The sequence below is a fragment of the Caloenas nicobarica genome, chromosome 1 (assembly GCF_036013445.1).
Source record: "Caloenas nicobarica isolate bCalNic1 chromosome 1, bCalNic1.hap1, whole genome shotgun sequence".
NCBI classification, from domain to species: Eukaryota; Metazoa; Chordata; class Aves; order Columbiformes; family Columbidae; genus Caloenas; species Caloenas nicobarica.
In genome coordinates, this window is record NC_088245.1 from 192,145,964 (window position 1) to 192,161,555 (window position 15,592).

The 15,592-nt window shown below is 49.0% G+C and overlaps 2 protein-coding genes across 2 annotated transcripts; one reads left to right on the forward strand and one right to left on the reverse strand.

The window, feature by feature from the left end:
* Window positions 1–714: 714 nt before the first annotated feature.
* Window positions 715–2,307, reverse strand: LOC135994317 (basic proline-rich protein-like). Its single transcript, XM_065644842.1, has one exon. The coding sequence runs from the start codon at window positions 2,305–2,307 to the stop codon at window positions 715–717; it is 1,593 nt and encodes a 530-aa protein (XP_065500914.1).
* Window positions 1,175–12,126, forward strand: HMGB1 (high mobility group box 1). Its single transcript, XM_065649636.1, has 5 exons — window positions 1,175–1,348; window positions 4,172–4,334; window positions 4,629–4,774; window positions 5,754–5,928; window positions 7,859–12,126. The coding sequence occupies exons 2-5, from the start codon at window positions 4,185–4,187 to the stop codon at window positions 8,033–8,035; spliced, it is 648 nt and encodes a 215-aa protein (XP_065505708.1). The 5' UTR covers window positions 1,175–1,348; window positions 4,172–4,184; the 3' UTR covers window positions 8,036–12,126.
* Window positions 12,127–15,592: the final 3,466 nt, after the last annotated feature.

A 15,592-nucleotide genomic window follows, 5' to 3' on the forward strand; every position in this document is an offset into this window, starting at 1 on the left:
AGACCATCAGTTCATGTTACCTGCTACTCACTTTGCCAGCACTAACAACGGTTATAAGGTCAGAACAGTTTTTAATATGTACACCTGTATATAGCTCCCCTCATACAAGGTTCTGTAACTTTGGTAAGTGCACTGGTAACGCCTGGCAGCGGAGGTCAGCGATTTTGGATTTGTCACAACAGCACTACTCCCAGGGTTGTTTGCACCAGTAAAGTAGGTATAAACAGCAGAGCAGATATGAAGGGGTATTCCTTCTGTTCGATAGTCCTCTATAGACGATTTGTACAGTGCAACTGGCTATAAAAAAAGCAGGAAGAGGAGAAGCAACAAAGAGCAGGTGAGATGTGGTCCAGATTCGTGACTTTGCCCCTGCACAGGGATGCCCAAGTTGGCACGTGGGGCATCATTCCAGAAGCGCTGAGAACTGGGGGGCTGCCCTGCCGCCCCAGCCTGCTCCTTCTCACCCAGGGGGTTATGAAGAGAGCCAAGACCTTCCGATTCTCGTTCTTACAGATAATTTACCCATTTCTGCAAAAAACATCCTGAATTGCCCCATAACGCAGTGCACGCAGGCAGAACCCCGCACGCCGCAGCAGCAGCAGCAAGCAGCGCCTGTGTGCCAGACAGCGCCGTGCGAGGGCTGAAGCCGGGCAAGAGGAGCCGGAAAACGCGGGCTCGCCCCTCCGAGCCCCACTGCGCCCCGAGCCCCACGCCTCAGTTTCCGCGTCTGTGAAATGGGGCGGTGCGGCCCGGCAGGGAGGGGCCGCATGGGCTGGGGGGGCAGCAGCGCTGCTGGGGCATCGCGGGAGCGCCCGCGGCGCCGGCGACCTCGCCGTGCTCCCCAAGCGGTGGCGGAGGCCGGGCAGGGGGCGGCCCTGGGGGCGGCGGAGGCCGCCGCAGCGGCGGGCGGGGCGGTGGTGGCCCGCACTGCTGGCAGGCGGCGGCGCGGCGCCGAGCCGCCGCCTCGGAACTCTGCATCCCGCCGCCGCCCGGCTCCCTCCACTCACTTTTATATTTGCGCGCCCTTTCAATCCTCAGTGACGTGTCCCGCGCCGCGCCCAATCGGCGGAGCTCTCTGGTCAGGACAATGGAAGGGCCTAGGCCAATCGGCGCGGCGGCTGGCTTGGCGGCAGCCAATGGGGACGGGGCTGTGTTGAGAGTAATGTTACCAGCGCTGAGAGTGTGAGGAGGCTGCGTATCGATCCCGCTCTCACAGCCATTGCGGTGCAGCGGGCTACACAGGGACTCAGGCAGCGCTGGGGCCGGGCGGGCGGCCGGGGTAGCGTCTCTGGGGCTCCGTCTCTGGGGCTCGGGGCCGAGTGAGGGCTGTGTGCTGATTCTGACACGGGTGAGTACGCGCCGGGAGCCGCTGGGCCGGCCGGGCGCGCTCGCCCGCTCGCTCGCAGCCGGGCAGCGAGCCGGCGCTGCCCGCCGTGCCGCCGCCGCTGCCTGGCCGCGGAGCGCGGGGCGCTGCGGGCTCGGGCGCCGGCACACAAAGGGGAGCAGGGCTGCGCCCGGGAGACCCTTCCCGGTCGGCGAGCCCCCCGGCCGGGGTGGGGCGGGGGCGTCGGGGGCGCGGGCGGCGGGCGACTTCGGGAGCGGGGTGGCGGGCGGGAGAGAGACGGGCGAAGGAGCCCGCCTGGGCGAGGGGCGAGCGGCCGGGGGGCGCCCGTGGCGGGCGGCGCGGGCCGCGCCGTGCCCCGCTGTAAGCCGCTTACGGTGCCTCGCCGTAGCCATCCCTGCGGCGGCGGGGCAGCCGGCGGGCACAGGCGTGGCGAGGCGGAGGGGGCTCCGGGCGGCCCGCGCCGTGCTGCTGGCTGCCGGCGGGGCCGCGGGGAGCGCGGGGGCAGCGGGGCGCGGGCCGAGGAGCCGCTGGCCCCGCGGCCGCCCGGCTGTAACATGGCTGACGGGAGCCGCGAGCGAGAAAACAAGGCGAGCGGCGGCGGAGCAGAGAGGCGCTCGGGCGGGCGGGGGCGCAGTTCGGGGGAACTTTTTTTTTTTTTCCAACCACCGCCGCTCGTCCGGGCGCGGGGCCCGCGGCCGAGGGGCCGTGCTAGCCGGCTGGGCACGGCAGCGAGCAGGGGTCCCCGCCGGGGCTCTGCCCGTTCCGCCGGGGCTCGGGCGGGCGCTGGAAGCGCGCCGGCCCCCCCGCACCCACCCACCTCCCCCCGTCTCCCGCCCGCCCTCCCCCGGCTGCAATGGCTGAGCGTGTGCGCCAGGGTAGCGGGCGCGCTCACACAAAGGGAAGGGAAGGGAGGAAGGAGCCATGTTCTGTGCGCGGCGGCGGGCGCCGCCAGCAGCGGCCATTCCGCGCGTCCCCCCCCGCTGCCGCCGCCGCGCCCCCGTGGGCCGGGGGGCGGCCGCCCGGCCCCGCCGCGGCCCCCTCGGCGGGGGTCCCGGGGCCTGGGCTCCCCGCCCCGCCCGCCGGGCTGCGGGGGTGTGGTGGCGGGGGGTGGGGGGTGCGGCTCGCTCTCCTCAGCGCACAAAATGGAAGGAGCCTCGGTGGCGGGTGACCTCCTCCGCCAGGAGCCTGCGCCATGGCGGCCGCTCCGCCGCCACCGCCGCTGCGGCGGCGCACAGCGCGCCAGCGGGCAGGCCGCGCCGGCCAGGCCTCATGGCGCCGGGGAGCGGGGCAGGCCGGGGAGCGGCGCGCCCCGCCGCGGGGGCACGGGGACGGCGGCCGGGACGGCGCTTTGTCCCCGGGCTGCGAGCGGCGGCCGGAACCGGGGGTCGCCGCCCGGGCAGGCCGCAGCTGCGCCGCTCGGCTCCGGGCATGTGCTTGCCGCCCGCTGGCTGCCAGCCCTGGCGTGTACACAAAACTTGCACAGCTTTGCTCTCGCAACGGCACTTTTTTTTTTTGTTACTCCTCCCACCGTCACTCTCTCGGCCTCGCAGGTCTCTTCGGGGATTTGTGAAGTTTTACTCTCCCCCACCCCCCCCCCTTCACAGGAGAAACGTCCAAAATGGTGGGAAGGAGCTTTTTAGACGCCAGCTCGTGTTGGCAGCGCCGAGCCCTTCCCGCAGTCACCCCCGCCCCTGGAGCACCCTGCCCGCCCCGGCCTCGCCGCCTTCCCCTGGCTGGGCCAGCCCCGGTGCCGGCCGGCGCTGGGAGCGCCTCCATGGCCGGGCGGGCAGGAGCGGCTCCTGCTGCCGCAGCGCTCTTGTTTACTCGAGAGAAACTTCAAACCGGACGTGTTTAGTCACAGAGCAGAAATCTGTTTCTGTCTATCCGCCAAACCGATAGGAAATGCTGCTTCTGTGGCAATACGGGCAGGCAGTGTGTGCACTCTTTCTCTTTTTTTTTGCCTTCTTTTTTTTTTTTTCTCTTTTTAATTCCTGCTGAAGAGCAGAGTTCGTCAGGGTGCAAGTGGCTTTTTCCAGGGAGCTATGAAGAAATACTCTGAATGTCTGACTTGGGTGTGAAAGTTCCAGGAAGGTATTTTTCATTCCCTCTCTGTCCCTGAAAGACTGAGATAGTCTGATCACCGAGCACAGCTCTGCTAGTCATATGTAAATGTCATACTTCTGGCGTCCCTGGCTTGGTTATAACATGTTTGACTGAGCGTGATGTTTCATTCCTATATTTCTAGGTATACATACAAAGGGAGAGTAGGTTTTTGCAGTACACTTAAAGGAGAATGATAATACATGGTGTGCAAAAATAATTAATATATCTTTTGCAAATGAGTATCCAAGGCCTACAGGCGAGGGAGAGAAAAATATGAGCTTTAGGAAGAAAAAATTACTAACCTATAAAGCCAGCGGAGACAGGATACTCATGTGCTTTTCCCCTTTTCTTTCAATATAATTTATTCCTTCCAAGCATAGGGTTGATAGATTAGCAGTAATCAAAGAGTGCAGTCTTCACTGCACTAAGGCACTTGTAGTTGCTTTCAGATTGCTTGGAAGGGGCATTTTTCTTTGCAGGAGACCAGAACTGCACATTTTGAAGGCCCTTTGAGATTTCAGGTTGTTTGTGTCCAAGTTACCTCAAAGAGCGATGGCAGAAATCTTCAGTAAATTTTCCAGAAGAGAAACTTATTTCCGTTGTATAATTTCGGAGACCGCTCTGATGGGTCTTGTTTGGCATGATCCTTCGTCATCGCTTGCTTCCTATGCTAGCTTGTAAAAAGTAAAAGCTTTAAAGGTGCCTTTTTTTGCTTTGTTACAGAAAATCATCAAAAATGGGCAAAGGCGATCCCAAGAAGCCGAGAGGTAAAATGTCTTCATACGCCTTCTTTGTGCAAACCTGCCGGGAGGAGCACAAGAAGAAACATCCAGATGCTTCAGTGAACTTTTCAGAGTTCTCAAAAAAATGCTCAGAACGGTGGAAGGTAGGAAAAACCACTAAAAAAAACCACCACAAAACCTTAAATGATTGCTTTGTGTGAAATACTATTTGAAACTATAAATTACATAATTAAAAGTTCAGGCTTTAGATAAGTAGGGAGTGCAATTGTAACATTAGTGGTAATTACCCGTTGTTCTTGCCTTACCTTTACCTCCCCTAGCTGAGATTTTGGAGTGAACTTGGATATGTTTTTGAATCTTAAAATACTGGTTTGATCCTTATGAGTCTCTTCCAACTTGAGATGTTCTATGATTTTATGAGTCTAATTACCTTCCAGACTATGTCTTCTAAGGAGAAGGGAAAGTTTGAAGATATGGCAAAGGCTGACAAGCTTCGTTATGAAAAAGAAATGAAAAACTATGTACCACCTAAGGGGGAAACAAAAAAGAAGTTCAAGGATCCAAATGCACCTAAGAGGCCTCCGTAAGTAAATTTCTAGTTAGTATATGTTGTTTGGGACCATCACACTGGAGCGTATCTATGAAATTGTCATTTTATCCAGGTTTAGGAGCTTCAGAAATAAAAGACTACATGATTTTTCTGACCAGTGGCGTAAATATAGGTTGAAATTCTAGTTACGAATTACAGGTTTGTGGTTTCAGGCTGGACCTCTTTATCTAAGTTGAAATAACGTCAGCCTTTGGAAGGGGATGCAAAAATCTGCAACACACAGCTGCGACTTATCTTCCCCCCTCAATTTCTGTTAAGAGGGTAATTCTAGTGTAAAATGGCTGTAAAATATTTCAGGCCCTGCTTTCCCCACCTGTTGGCTTGAGCAGAATTTTTGATTGGCAGTCCATTTAAAATTAAGAGGCTTTTGCACAGAACAGGTTAGAGGGATGATCTTGCACCAAAAAAATAGCTTGGAGAATTAAAACTTAAGCCACTTTGTAAAGACTGCTGATTTCAGGTTCATCTCCTACTAGACATGAGTACTTTGTAGCAATATGTGTTTTGTGTGTTTTAAATGGAGCTAATGCTGACAGGAACGGGGAAATTCCTGTGCAAGTGAATGTTCATATTTGGGCTGAAAATCCTAATTTTCATAACAAATACCACATCTTCTCTACCTTTAACAGTTCTGACATAACATTAGCTCCCTTGGTGTCATTCACTCATTCTCTTTTTTTAAGATTTTCTTTGGATGTGGTAGATAAAATTTGCCCTTCTGGGGGTCCCGCCAAAACTGGGACAAGATGCGCAGCATTACTGAAGAGACATGGATGTGTTAAGTTCTCAAACTCGTTTATTCAGTTTTAATACCTTTGATTGTAATCAACGTTTTCTCACTTTTAGGTGCTTTTCCAAAATGCTCTTAAGAAACAGTAACAAAGATTACAAAACTTTTCTTTTATACTTACGTCTAAAATTAAAATAACCTTATCTTCTTTTCCTTCTGTAGTTCGGCTTTTTTCTTGTTTTGCTCTGAGTTTCGTCCAAAAATCAAAGGAGAACATCCTGGTCTTTCCATCGGCGATGTCGCAAAGAAGCTGGGAGAGATGTGGAACAACACGGCTGCAGATGATAAACAGCCTTATGAAAAGAAGGCTGCCAAACTGAAGGAGAAGTATGAAAAGGTAACATTGACATTTATAGAAGTGATTTGGGGAGGTCAAGCCTCAATATAGATGTTTTTTCCCTTCTCGTGTACTCTGATACCTGACGTTGCAAATTACAGTATGCTGAGGACAAATTTCTTTGTATTTGTTGGAAGTTATCACATAAGGGGGTATATGGTTTATTACTGTAATGCTAAATTGCAGTCTTTTGTGTTGAACTGCTTACGTTCATCTGTAATTCAGGACCATCAGTGATGGTTTGGTAGGTACCATGGTGTCCATGTTGTTATTAAAACAATAGGTCACAGCAGCATCTGAGTTAAGTTGGTAGTATTAAGTAACACCAGTAAAGAATAAATTATTTCTCCCTAATTTTGGAGGGGTTGCTGAGCATCCCTGAACATTAGGATAACTGATACACATAGGTGCTTTTTTAAGTTTATTATTAGGGTAATGTCATACAGTTTCTTGAATTACTAAAGCTAAATCCCACCATCGTGACCAGAGCTGTAGAACTGTGCTGTGCACACAGAGTAGCATTGCACGCTTTTTTATTTCCAGAGGCAGGTTCCCATCCCAATCCAAGGAAGGAGAGGAGGGGGACGCATGTTGGTCTCACCTGATGGTGCTTGACAATGGGTCGGCCACCACCTATAGCTGATGTATACCGCCTATACTCATTTGTGTGCCATGACTTCCCTTTGGGTATTTCTGCTGTGGGCAAACAAAACCACTTCAAAATTGTAGCATCGTAGTGAGCAACGTGGCCTCTTTGAGTTTAATTGTGTGCTGGAGAGGAACCACAGGTCTAGAAACTGTCCCATATTCTCCTTCCTGTGCAGCTTCAACTCTTCAGCGTGGTAATTGTTTGTAGGTGCAGACAAGGCAACTCATCAGAGACTTCTAAATGGTAGAATTATTAATCTTCAGTTTCATGTATTTTGATCTTCATTAGTATTGTCTTTATTTCTTAAGCTTACAAATGGAGTTTTAAGGTGCAGTAATCTCAGTATATACTTTCCCTGAGGCTCGCCTTAGACTCAGTGGATATTGTATCTTCTAAAAACCTCATGCTAAGCTTTAAGGGAGTATGAGGGCACTGTAAGATGAGTGGTGTAATGTTTACTGGGTGGGGAATATTTGAAGATTTGGACCATCCGTGTGAAGGTGTTGGTGTTTCTTTATAGCTGGGATGTTTAATCTTGTAGATCAATTCTGTGATGTAATTGTTTTTATTGTTTTGGCACAAAGTTGGAAAGTCTAACAGGTTTTTTTTGGCTTGGTCTTCCAGGTAGAGTTTTGACTTCCCTATAACAGGAATTGGATTTTGTACATTATAAATGACTAGAATAAATTTATTGCATGCAGAAGGTGGCACTGTCTACCCTTTAATCAAGTTCTTATACCTTTTATTTTGTAAACTTCACTTAGGCAGAATTCTGTATAGTTGCTCTTTGCTGAGCCATAACATTGCAAATATTAGACCACGTCATTCTAATGTGTTTCGGATGGCTAATTACAGTTTTGTGCCTCAAAGAAGGATTTTCCTGTTCGTTTCTTGAGGCATTGTAGAAGGTAGGACTAGAAAGGGACCTTAAGAGGTCTCCCTACTTCCTTTCCATGTGGGATAGTGGGCTCAGCTGCGCCTTCGCCATCCCAGGCAGCAGCTTTTCCAGCCTGTTCCCAAAAGCATAACAGCGGAGATTCCTCAACGGCTGTAAGGCACATGTTCCAGCGCACCGGTATCGTTTCTGTGTCGGAGGGTTCCCCTTCCTTTGGCCTCAGTTCACCTCGTGACTGAAGCAGCGGCTCCCGGTCCTGCCCCGGTGGGTGCGGAGAAGGGGCAGACACCTGGGTGGCTCTGGTTTCCCAAGTCCCGTTTGGCAGCTGCTCGGAGCTCTTGGCTGGCTAAATCTTTGAGAGATTCTTCCTGCTTTTCTCCTCCAAGGATATTGCTGCATACCGGGCCAAAGGGAAGGTTGATGCAGGCAAAAAAGTAGTTGCCAAAGCTGAGAAGAGCAAGAAGAAGAAGGAGGAGGAGGAAGATGAGGACGAAGATGAAGAGGAGGAAGATGATGAAGAAGAGGAAGAGGAGGAGGATGAAGATGATGATGATGATGAATAAGTCTCTTTTAGAGCAACTTCTTTCTTGTCTATAAAGCATTTAACCCCCCTGTACACAACTCACTCCTTTTAAAGAAAACAAAATTGAAATGTAAGGCTGTGTAAGATTTGTTTTTAAACTGTACAGTGTCTCTTTTTTTGTATAGTTAACACACTACCGAATGTGTCTTTAGATAGCCCTGTCCTTAGTGGTATCGCAATGGCCACTAACCTTGCCTGGTACAGTGTGGGGGTTGTAAATTGGCATGGGAGTTTTAAAGCAGGTTCTTGTTGGTGCACAGCACAAATTAGTTACATACGGGGATGTAGTTTCGTTTTCATCTTCAGTTGTCTCCGATGCATCATAAAAATAATTGTTGTTCTGTTAACTGAATACCACTCTGTAATTGCAAAAAGGAAAAAAAAAGTTGCAGCTGTTTTGTTGACATTCTGAATGCTTCTAAGTAAATACAATTTTTTTTATTAGTATTGTTGTCCTTTTAATAGGTGCCCTTGAAAAATCATACTTTTTCTTTCTTTTTTTTTTTTTTTTTTGAGGGGAACTCATCTTTTGCTTTATTGAATGCCCGTTTGGGATCACGGGAATATTACAGTTTTCATCTTTCATATAACCAGCTGATAAACAAAGCTTTGATCTGCATACCCTGCATAATCATGATAGGGTAAGAAAAGAAATACATAGGCATATGGTGAAAGAATATTCTTCCGTAACTGGAAACAAAACAAAAAAATTCAATCTCAGCAAACTGATATTTGTTCAGAATTTTGTGAAATGTAATATTCTATTGAGTTGCATGAGTTTACCAGTCTTGGAGAGTTGAGAAGTATAGAGTTCAGTTTTACAGAAATGAAATAACTTGGGGGGGGCGGGGAGGGAGGGAACATTAAATTTTGTCCTAGAAGGACCCATAGGAAGAGCGTATGTCCATCCAGTGTAGAGAAATTTACAGGTGTGACTCCGTTACTGTGTAATGGACGTTGTATTTGTAAGTCTCTGAACACTTGCAAGCGATGAGCGTACCTAAAATGTGTAAAGTTAAAAGCATGAAATTACCATACTATTTTTTGGTGACAGGTCTGGTGATGGCCACGGGCTTTATACCATGAAACTCTCCTGGTAGCAAATGGCCCATGAGAAATGATTTTTCTTTCTAAGATTTCTATAAATGGTACCATTATTATTTGTTAAATCTATGTAAATTCATATTTGTATTCTTGAAATTCTAGTTTTAGCCCTTTAAACAAAGTTGTATATTGTCTCAAATTGAAAATGAGATAAGATGTATTTTTCCTGTTAGGTTTTATACCGCACTCTCGATGTTTGCCCATTTTTAAGTTAAATATAGCTGTATGGAAAAGTACATTTTATTAAATTTTGCATTAAAAAGCGAAATGTTTATGGTATACCAACAATGTCTAATTTGGTCAAATATAGTTCTCTTCCAAAACCAAAGCTAAGGGGTTTTTTGCATATTTAGTAAAACTTCAAGTGCTGGCAACTGTTAACAATTTTCACATATACCTGCTTACCAGTTTGGGGGACAATTTGGCAATTTTGTGGTTACAAAATTATGGTTCTCTTAAGTGCCAGTGTTTAAAAAACAAAAAAAAAGCATTCTTGTAATTTTACACGCTTTTGTGATGGAGTATTGTTTTGTTATACAATTTTGACTTTCAGATTCTTATTTCAATTTGCATTTATGTATAACTTCAGGAGAAATATTGAACATCTGAATCCTGGATGATACTAATAAACTAATAATTGCAGAGGTTTTAAATACTTAGTTAAATGGCTCACTTGATATCCTAAGGGGTTTTTTTTGTGCGCGTGTGTGTTGGTGTTTCAGATCTGTGCATTCCTGCTTTGTTTCAAACAGAACGATGCTGTCCACCAGGTCTTGATAGAGGAAGCTTAGGAGATTTTCTTTTTTTTTTTTCTTCTTCTTAAACTGGGTATTACCCGTTTGGATTCTCATAACTGATTACAAATAAATTTTCTGTGTTGAAGGGCTTTTTTGTTTTCCCAGGTCATCAGAGGAAAGTAGACACATTTCTTGTTCTTGGAACAAACGTACTCGTTGAGATCCCTGTAATCTCGTGCCTTTGTTCTCGGTGCCCGATGCTGACAGCGGTAACCGAGTGGATTCCGCTGATGGTAAAAGAGGAGTAGCGAGCGTGTACCCAGCAGCTGGGCATGGTGTTTGCTTTTATCTTTGGGGTTAGCACGTTGGTAACAAACAGAGCGTGCTCAAGGCTGAAGAGGGTCGGTAATACAATCATTATAAATGCTGCTCTCTGCGCAGAAGAGCCCGCGGTGCTGCCCCGTCGGGGCTGGTGGTGGCCAGGAGGTGCATTGAAGCCTCCAGAGCTCTCCGGCGCAGCCACCGCTTTCTCATCAGCAGTTGGTGCGTGCCTGTGTATCAGATGAGCTTGCACACCTATTTTGGACGGAAATCTTCACTTGTGTCTTCTAGAAAACTTTCGAAACAAAACCACTAATTTCTGGGGGAGAATGCCGTAAGTAGATTATTCTCCTCTTTAAAATAAGAGCTGCTGGGAGTTGTTGCTGTTCTCTGGCTGTGCTTCCCTGCGAGTTCCTGCAGTTAAATAACCCTCTTGGTTGAATTTGCACCTAGTTCTCAGCACTGTTAGGTCAGACTTGACAACTATGAGATTACTTAAGCTGAAGTCAGTTATTGCTGATACTTTTGCTTGAATTAGTGGAATTGCAGCTGTTCAGGCAGCAGTTCCCAACAAGGGAGCTGGACAGCACTGGTGTTGCTGTCAAAATGAAAAGCAGTTCCCGGGGCTTTAACCTGCACGTAAGTGCTTGATGTAAGGGGAAAGAAAAGACTTTTCCTGTTCTAAACAAAACAGATTGGTTTGGAGAGAACTCGAATGATAATAAGTGATAGTTCTGTCAGCTTGGATGCCAAATGAAGCTGTACTGATTTTATGGTTGTTTACCTCAGGTTGGTCCTGAAAGGAGCTGCACTTGCAGCCACCTGCTTTCTAGGTTTGCTCTGTAATGTTAAACTGGTTTGACTAAACGTACAGCCCACGCTCATCCCTTCTGCCGTGCTCTAGCAAAAAGTTGAGCTGCTTTAACAAAATGTTTCTGTCCAGGCAGACGGGCCCCTGGAAACCTGAAGTAATGGGTATCAAGTGGCCGAAATGATTTCTGCAGTGTAATTTGGGTGATGCTGGCGCTGCTGACCCTGAGCACCTTTACAGCTCCTTTTGTCAGTGTAACCAGCCCGTGATGCAGGAGAAGAGGCCGAGGAAGAGCTGGGTTTGGGCTTGGCCAGAAAGCGGGAGGTTGGTTTGAACGACTCCACCAGAAGACGAGCCGGGCAGACGGCAGCAGCAGCGTTAGGTTCTCTAGATGGGTGACAAGAAAAAAACTTCCCTAATTCTTACTAGCTTTAAGGGTTAAACCTGTTAGTTAGCATAAACATTCGTGTTCTGCCTTCCCAGCTATGCCTGACAGAAGATTAAAGGAATAAAGTTGGTGTTCTGCATTGGGTCGTAGTACGTTATTCAATACCCAGTCTGTAACAGAGACATGGCAAAATACAAGGATAGTGTTTAATACAGGTGATTAATTTTCACCATTTCCAGGCTCTGCCAGTAGTAGCTGACCAGCTGCAGGCTTTTAGGACACAAATGTACCTTTTGTTTTATTGTCATAATAGTAAAATACCAGCTATTTTCAAACAACGTTCCCTTGTTATATTCTTCAGCTTGCCATCATGCCGTACTTGACTACAGACTCCAGATCACATCGGTTTGGGGGCTGCTTTAGGAGAAAATAATGGTGTGACATTTTCCTTTAGCAGGCTGCAATAGACATTATTTTAGCCCCTGAAGTACATTAAGGGATGTTTTACAAAGGAGCTTGTCCCATACAGTGCCCAAATCTAGGTGTTTATCAATAAACTTTTCCCTAGACTTTGCTACAGAATTGCACCCTACATCTGAAAACCACTTTGAGAATAGGTTGACTTTAAATTAGCACCATCCTTTATTCCAAAATAATGTACTTGTAGACAAGCTCGTGGATTTTCTTCCAATGTTTGAGTAAAAAAAAAAAGCACAAGTAAATCTCTCAGAGTTTTGTATCGTTTTGCAGAAGTTGTCTTATGTTTTTATTTTGTATATGTTGTGCTTCAGCTTTTCTTTTGACAGTGCTTCAAGCAAAAAAATAAAGACGGATTTTTTTTTTCCCCCAATGAATTTATTAAGAATGAAGGTCACATTGTTCTTACGGCTGCTTTGTGCTGTTGAAAAATACAGCGTGGCTTCTGCTTCGAGAGCACCTAATTTTGAAATCCATCTTGCTGAAGCGATTGCTATTAGAGGTGACCCGTAGGAGGGACAACCCTTCCCTTTTGCTACTTCATGATGGAATAAAAGACCTAAGCTCTAAATTAGCTCACTCTACCTGTTTGCTCCACGAGCAGCTCAAGCCTTCCCTGCAGCAGGAGCGCTCGAGATCAAGCTGAGCAGCGAGGCAGCGCGGCAGCGAGGAACGAGCGAGATGGGCAAGCGTGGGGGTTTTTAGCGACACCTTTAAAAATCTTGCTTATATTGTTAAAATGTGCTTGACTTAAATGACCAGCTCTTGGCCCAAGGGGAGTTCATCGTAATGCTTCCAGCAGCCTTTCATCTATTAAGGCGGCAAAAGCTCAAATCACACTCTTCTGACCTCCCAAGAGTTCTTCAATAAACACAGGAAAGACCAAACGCTGCAGCCTGAACGCCTGGAAAGGGCCCAGCTCCCCGCACACCCCACGGCAGCAAGAGTTCACCATTTAAATGCTCTCTGCAAGAAGCTGTTCAAAAAATTGGCCTTATCGAGGGGAAACTGAGGACACGTGCTGCGATGTTTGGCGAGCGCATTTGTTATCAAAGACTAAAAATAACATTTTTTTTCGAAGAAATGTCTGGGAAGAAATTCCAGCCCAGGCGTGACACCCCTGACACCAGCTGCTCCTTCCCAAACCAAACCCCCAGAAAACAACGTGAATAATGCGCTTCTGGGAATAAAGCCTCCCCCGCTGAAGTGCTGGGGTTGACCACGCTCTTCCTCAGCCTGCCCACGGGGAAAGCGCCCGTCCCCTAAACTCACGGCAGCCAGCGGTGCCGGCTTGCGGCAGTGCGGGGGGACCGACGGCATCGGCACCTGGCAGCCCCCTCCCTGCTGCCAGCTCGCTCCTGGTGCCGGGGAGACGTTGGGCATGAAAACTGCTGGAGGAAGGACGGCGTTGGAAGGTGGGTCACTGCGGGGCGAGGGGCTGGTGCCCGCGGTTGCAATGGGGACGCAAAGGGGGATGGGCTGCAGGGGGGGCCCGCGGGCACCAGCCCCGTGAGACTCAACAGCGAAATCACAGTGCTCTTTTCATAAAAAAAAAACCCTTTAAGATTCGTGTGGTGATGATTCCTAGAAGAGATAACTTTCTTGCAAAACATGCGTTAGTAAATGATTGAATAACAGTGACTCATGTTTTATTATCAGACTTGACTGTAGCGGCGCTTGCACTCGGTTTAGTTGTGTTGACACAGGTTTCTAGTGACGCCTGCCAATAAGGAAGGTGCCCTGAACAAGCATTGTATTTGTATTTGTAAAACCAATACTGGAAAATGCAGGTGAGGATTGATCACAGCCTGAGCGCCTTGGGACGGGAGCAGCTTTAACAGCAGGTTTTGGGGGCAGGAGGGTTTGGTTTTGCTACACCAGGCACCAATGGCAAAGTGCTGGTGGGTCTCTTATTGTGGGGGGGCTGGCAGGTGCAGCACCCGCCCGGGTGTTTGGGTGTTTTGCAAGACTGAGCCCTTGGGTCGTGCCTGGGACTGGTGGCGTGTCCGAGAGTCGCGCTCTGGGACGTGAAACCAGCTCCCAGCGGGTGCCGCCAGGGAACCCGCCTGCCACAGGGACCCTCCTTGCGCTGTCCCGGCCCGCTGTGACTGAGCCTCCTTCCAACGCTGTTTCCTTTGAGGTGGAAGAAGGAAATGATCTGGTTTTGGGGAGTATTTGTACCAGGTGTGCAGTGACACTGATGCCGTTTCAGGCACCGCACGCTCTGCCTCTGCGCAGGGACACGTGGGCTCTGCCCCCGGCCCGTGCTGGGGGGTCACCCAGCGGTGTCCTCGCCCCTCCCTCCTGCCCTGCCCGGCATCCCCCGCTGCCAGCTCCGCTTGGGGGGCAGGAGTGAATCTGCCTCCCCCCGGCTGCTGGGGGCTGGATCCAGGCTCCCCAGGTTGGACAGGAGGCTTGTCCCACCGCCCCACCGCCCCCAGGCCATCGGTGTCATTCTGGCACAATCGGGGAGGCTGAGGGCAGCCGGGTACTCGGGGACACCCGCCAAAGCACCCCCAACACCGGGAGCAGCTCTTGCCCTCCACAGACCCACAAAATGGGGGTAAAAACCCTAACGCCAGTGCCGCCACGGGGCGCAGCATCCCTGGGACGTGCTCCCACCCAGGATCCGTGTCCCTGGTCCACGGCCCCGATGCTCCACTGTGAGTCCCGTGTTGCTGCTGACGTGGGTTTTTCTTTCCATCTGAATCATTTAATATGACTTGGGAGCACAATGGAGCTGTGATTTTTTTCCGAAGCCGCCAGCCTGCAGGAAACAGAAGGTCTCTGAATAAAAGGGAGGCTCTTGTTACAACTTCCTTCTTATTTACTGTTCCCAGTAGCAGAGAAGTGAAAAGACAATGAATGAAATGGAGGATTAATCACACGTAGCGCTGAAATATAAACACGGAGACTCAAGTCCCAGAGCACCACTCCAAGCGATGGCTCGTACCCGCAGCACAGAACCTCACAGCTCTGAGACGTCTTGGGTTTCTTTGGAACAGGCAAAAGGCAGAGGAGACTTGATGGGCAGTTTTTAAAAGGCAAATATGCCAAATGTGAATTTTACATGGATGTTTTTCTGTGTTCAGCACTCTCAAAACTTTTGTTCAAGTTGATCTCTGCAGTGCTTAATCATTGGCCCATGACCTTTGCAGAGGAAACTTCCTTTTTCCCCATTTTTCTGCAACAATTTGAAAACAATAAAAGTTCAGGACAACTCCACTGGCCCACACAGACATTTAAAATGCTTCAGAGAGAAACTAGCGTGCTGCTCAGTGTGTAGCTTTGCTCCTAAAAGGGGTTCTACGCATTAGGCTTTTTCCTTCTTTCTCTTGCTTTTGGGTTTGGAATCCAAGCACTGACGGATTACTGATCATGTTCCTTTTTTTTTTTTTAAATTAGATATTTACCCATATTTCACTTTGAGCTGCAGATTCAGGGTACTGACACCGGCCTTTGCAAAGGTGTTGAGCACTTCAAGTTAATTGGTGATAAATTAACCTTGGGAGAAGCTGCGGCAGAGCCACGGCTTCAAGTGGGCTGTTGACGTGAGACATATCATACACGTACAGCTTTGTGAAGGTCTTTGGTGAAGCAAAATGAAAGAAAGAAATGCTAGAACAGGGGTGCGTAACACAATCCACGTTGCCTGAAATGTCTTTAATAAAAAGTTGGTTTGTGTATCTGAGTATCTGC

Bases quoted from the DNA above. Each gene is read 5' to 3' on its own strand.
- LOC135994317 (XM_065644842.1), bottom strand. From the start codon at position 2,307: ATGGCCGCTGCTGGCGGCGCCCGCCGCCGCGCACAGAACATGGCTCCT.
- HMGB1 (XM_065649636.1), top strand. From the start codon at position 4,185: ATGGGCAAAGGCGATCCCAAGAAGCCGAGAGGTAAAATGTCTTCATAC. The intron at 4,335-4,628 runs GTAGGAAAAACC...ATTACCTTCCAG, and splicing joins AATGCTCAGAACGGTGGAAG to ACTATGTCTTCTAAGGAGAA. The intron at 5,929-7,858 runs GTAACATTGACA...TTCTCCTCCAAG, and splicing joins TGAAGGAGAAGTATGAAAAG to GATATTGCTGCATACCGGGC.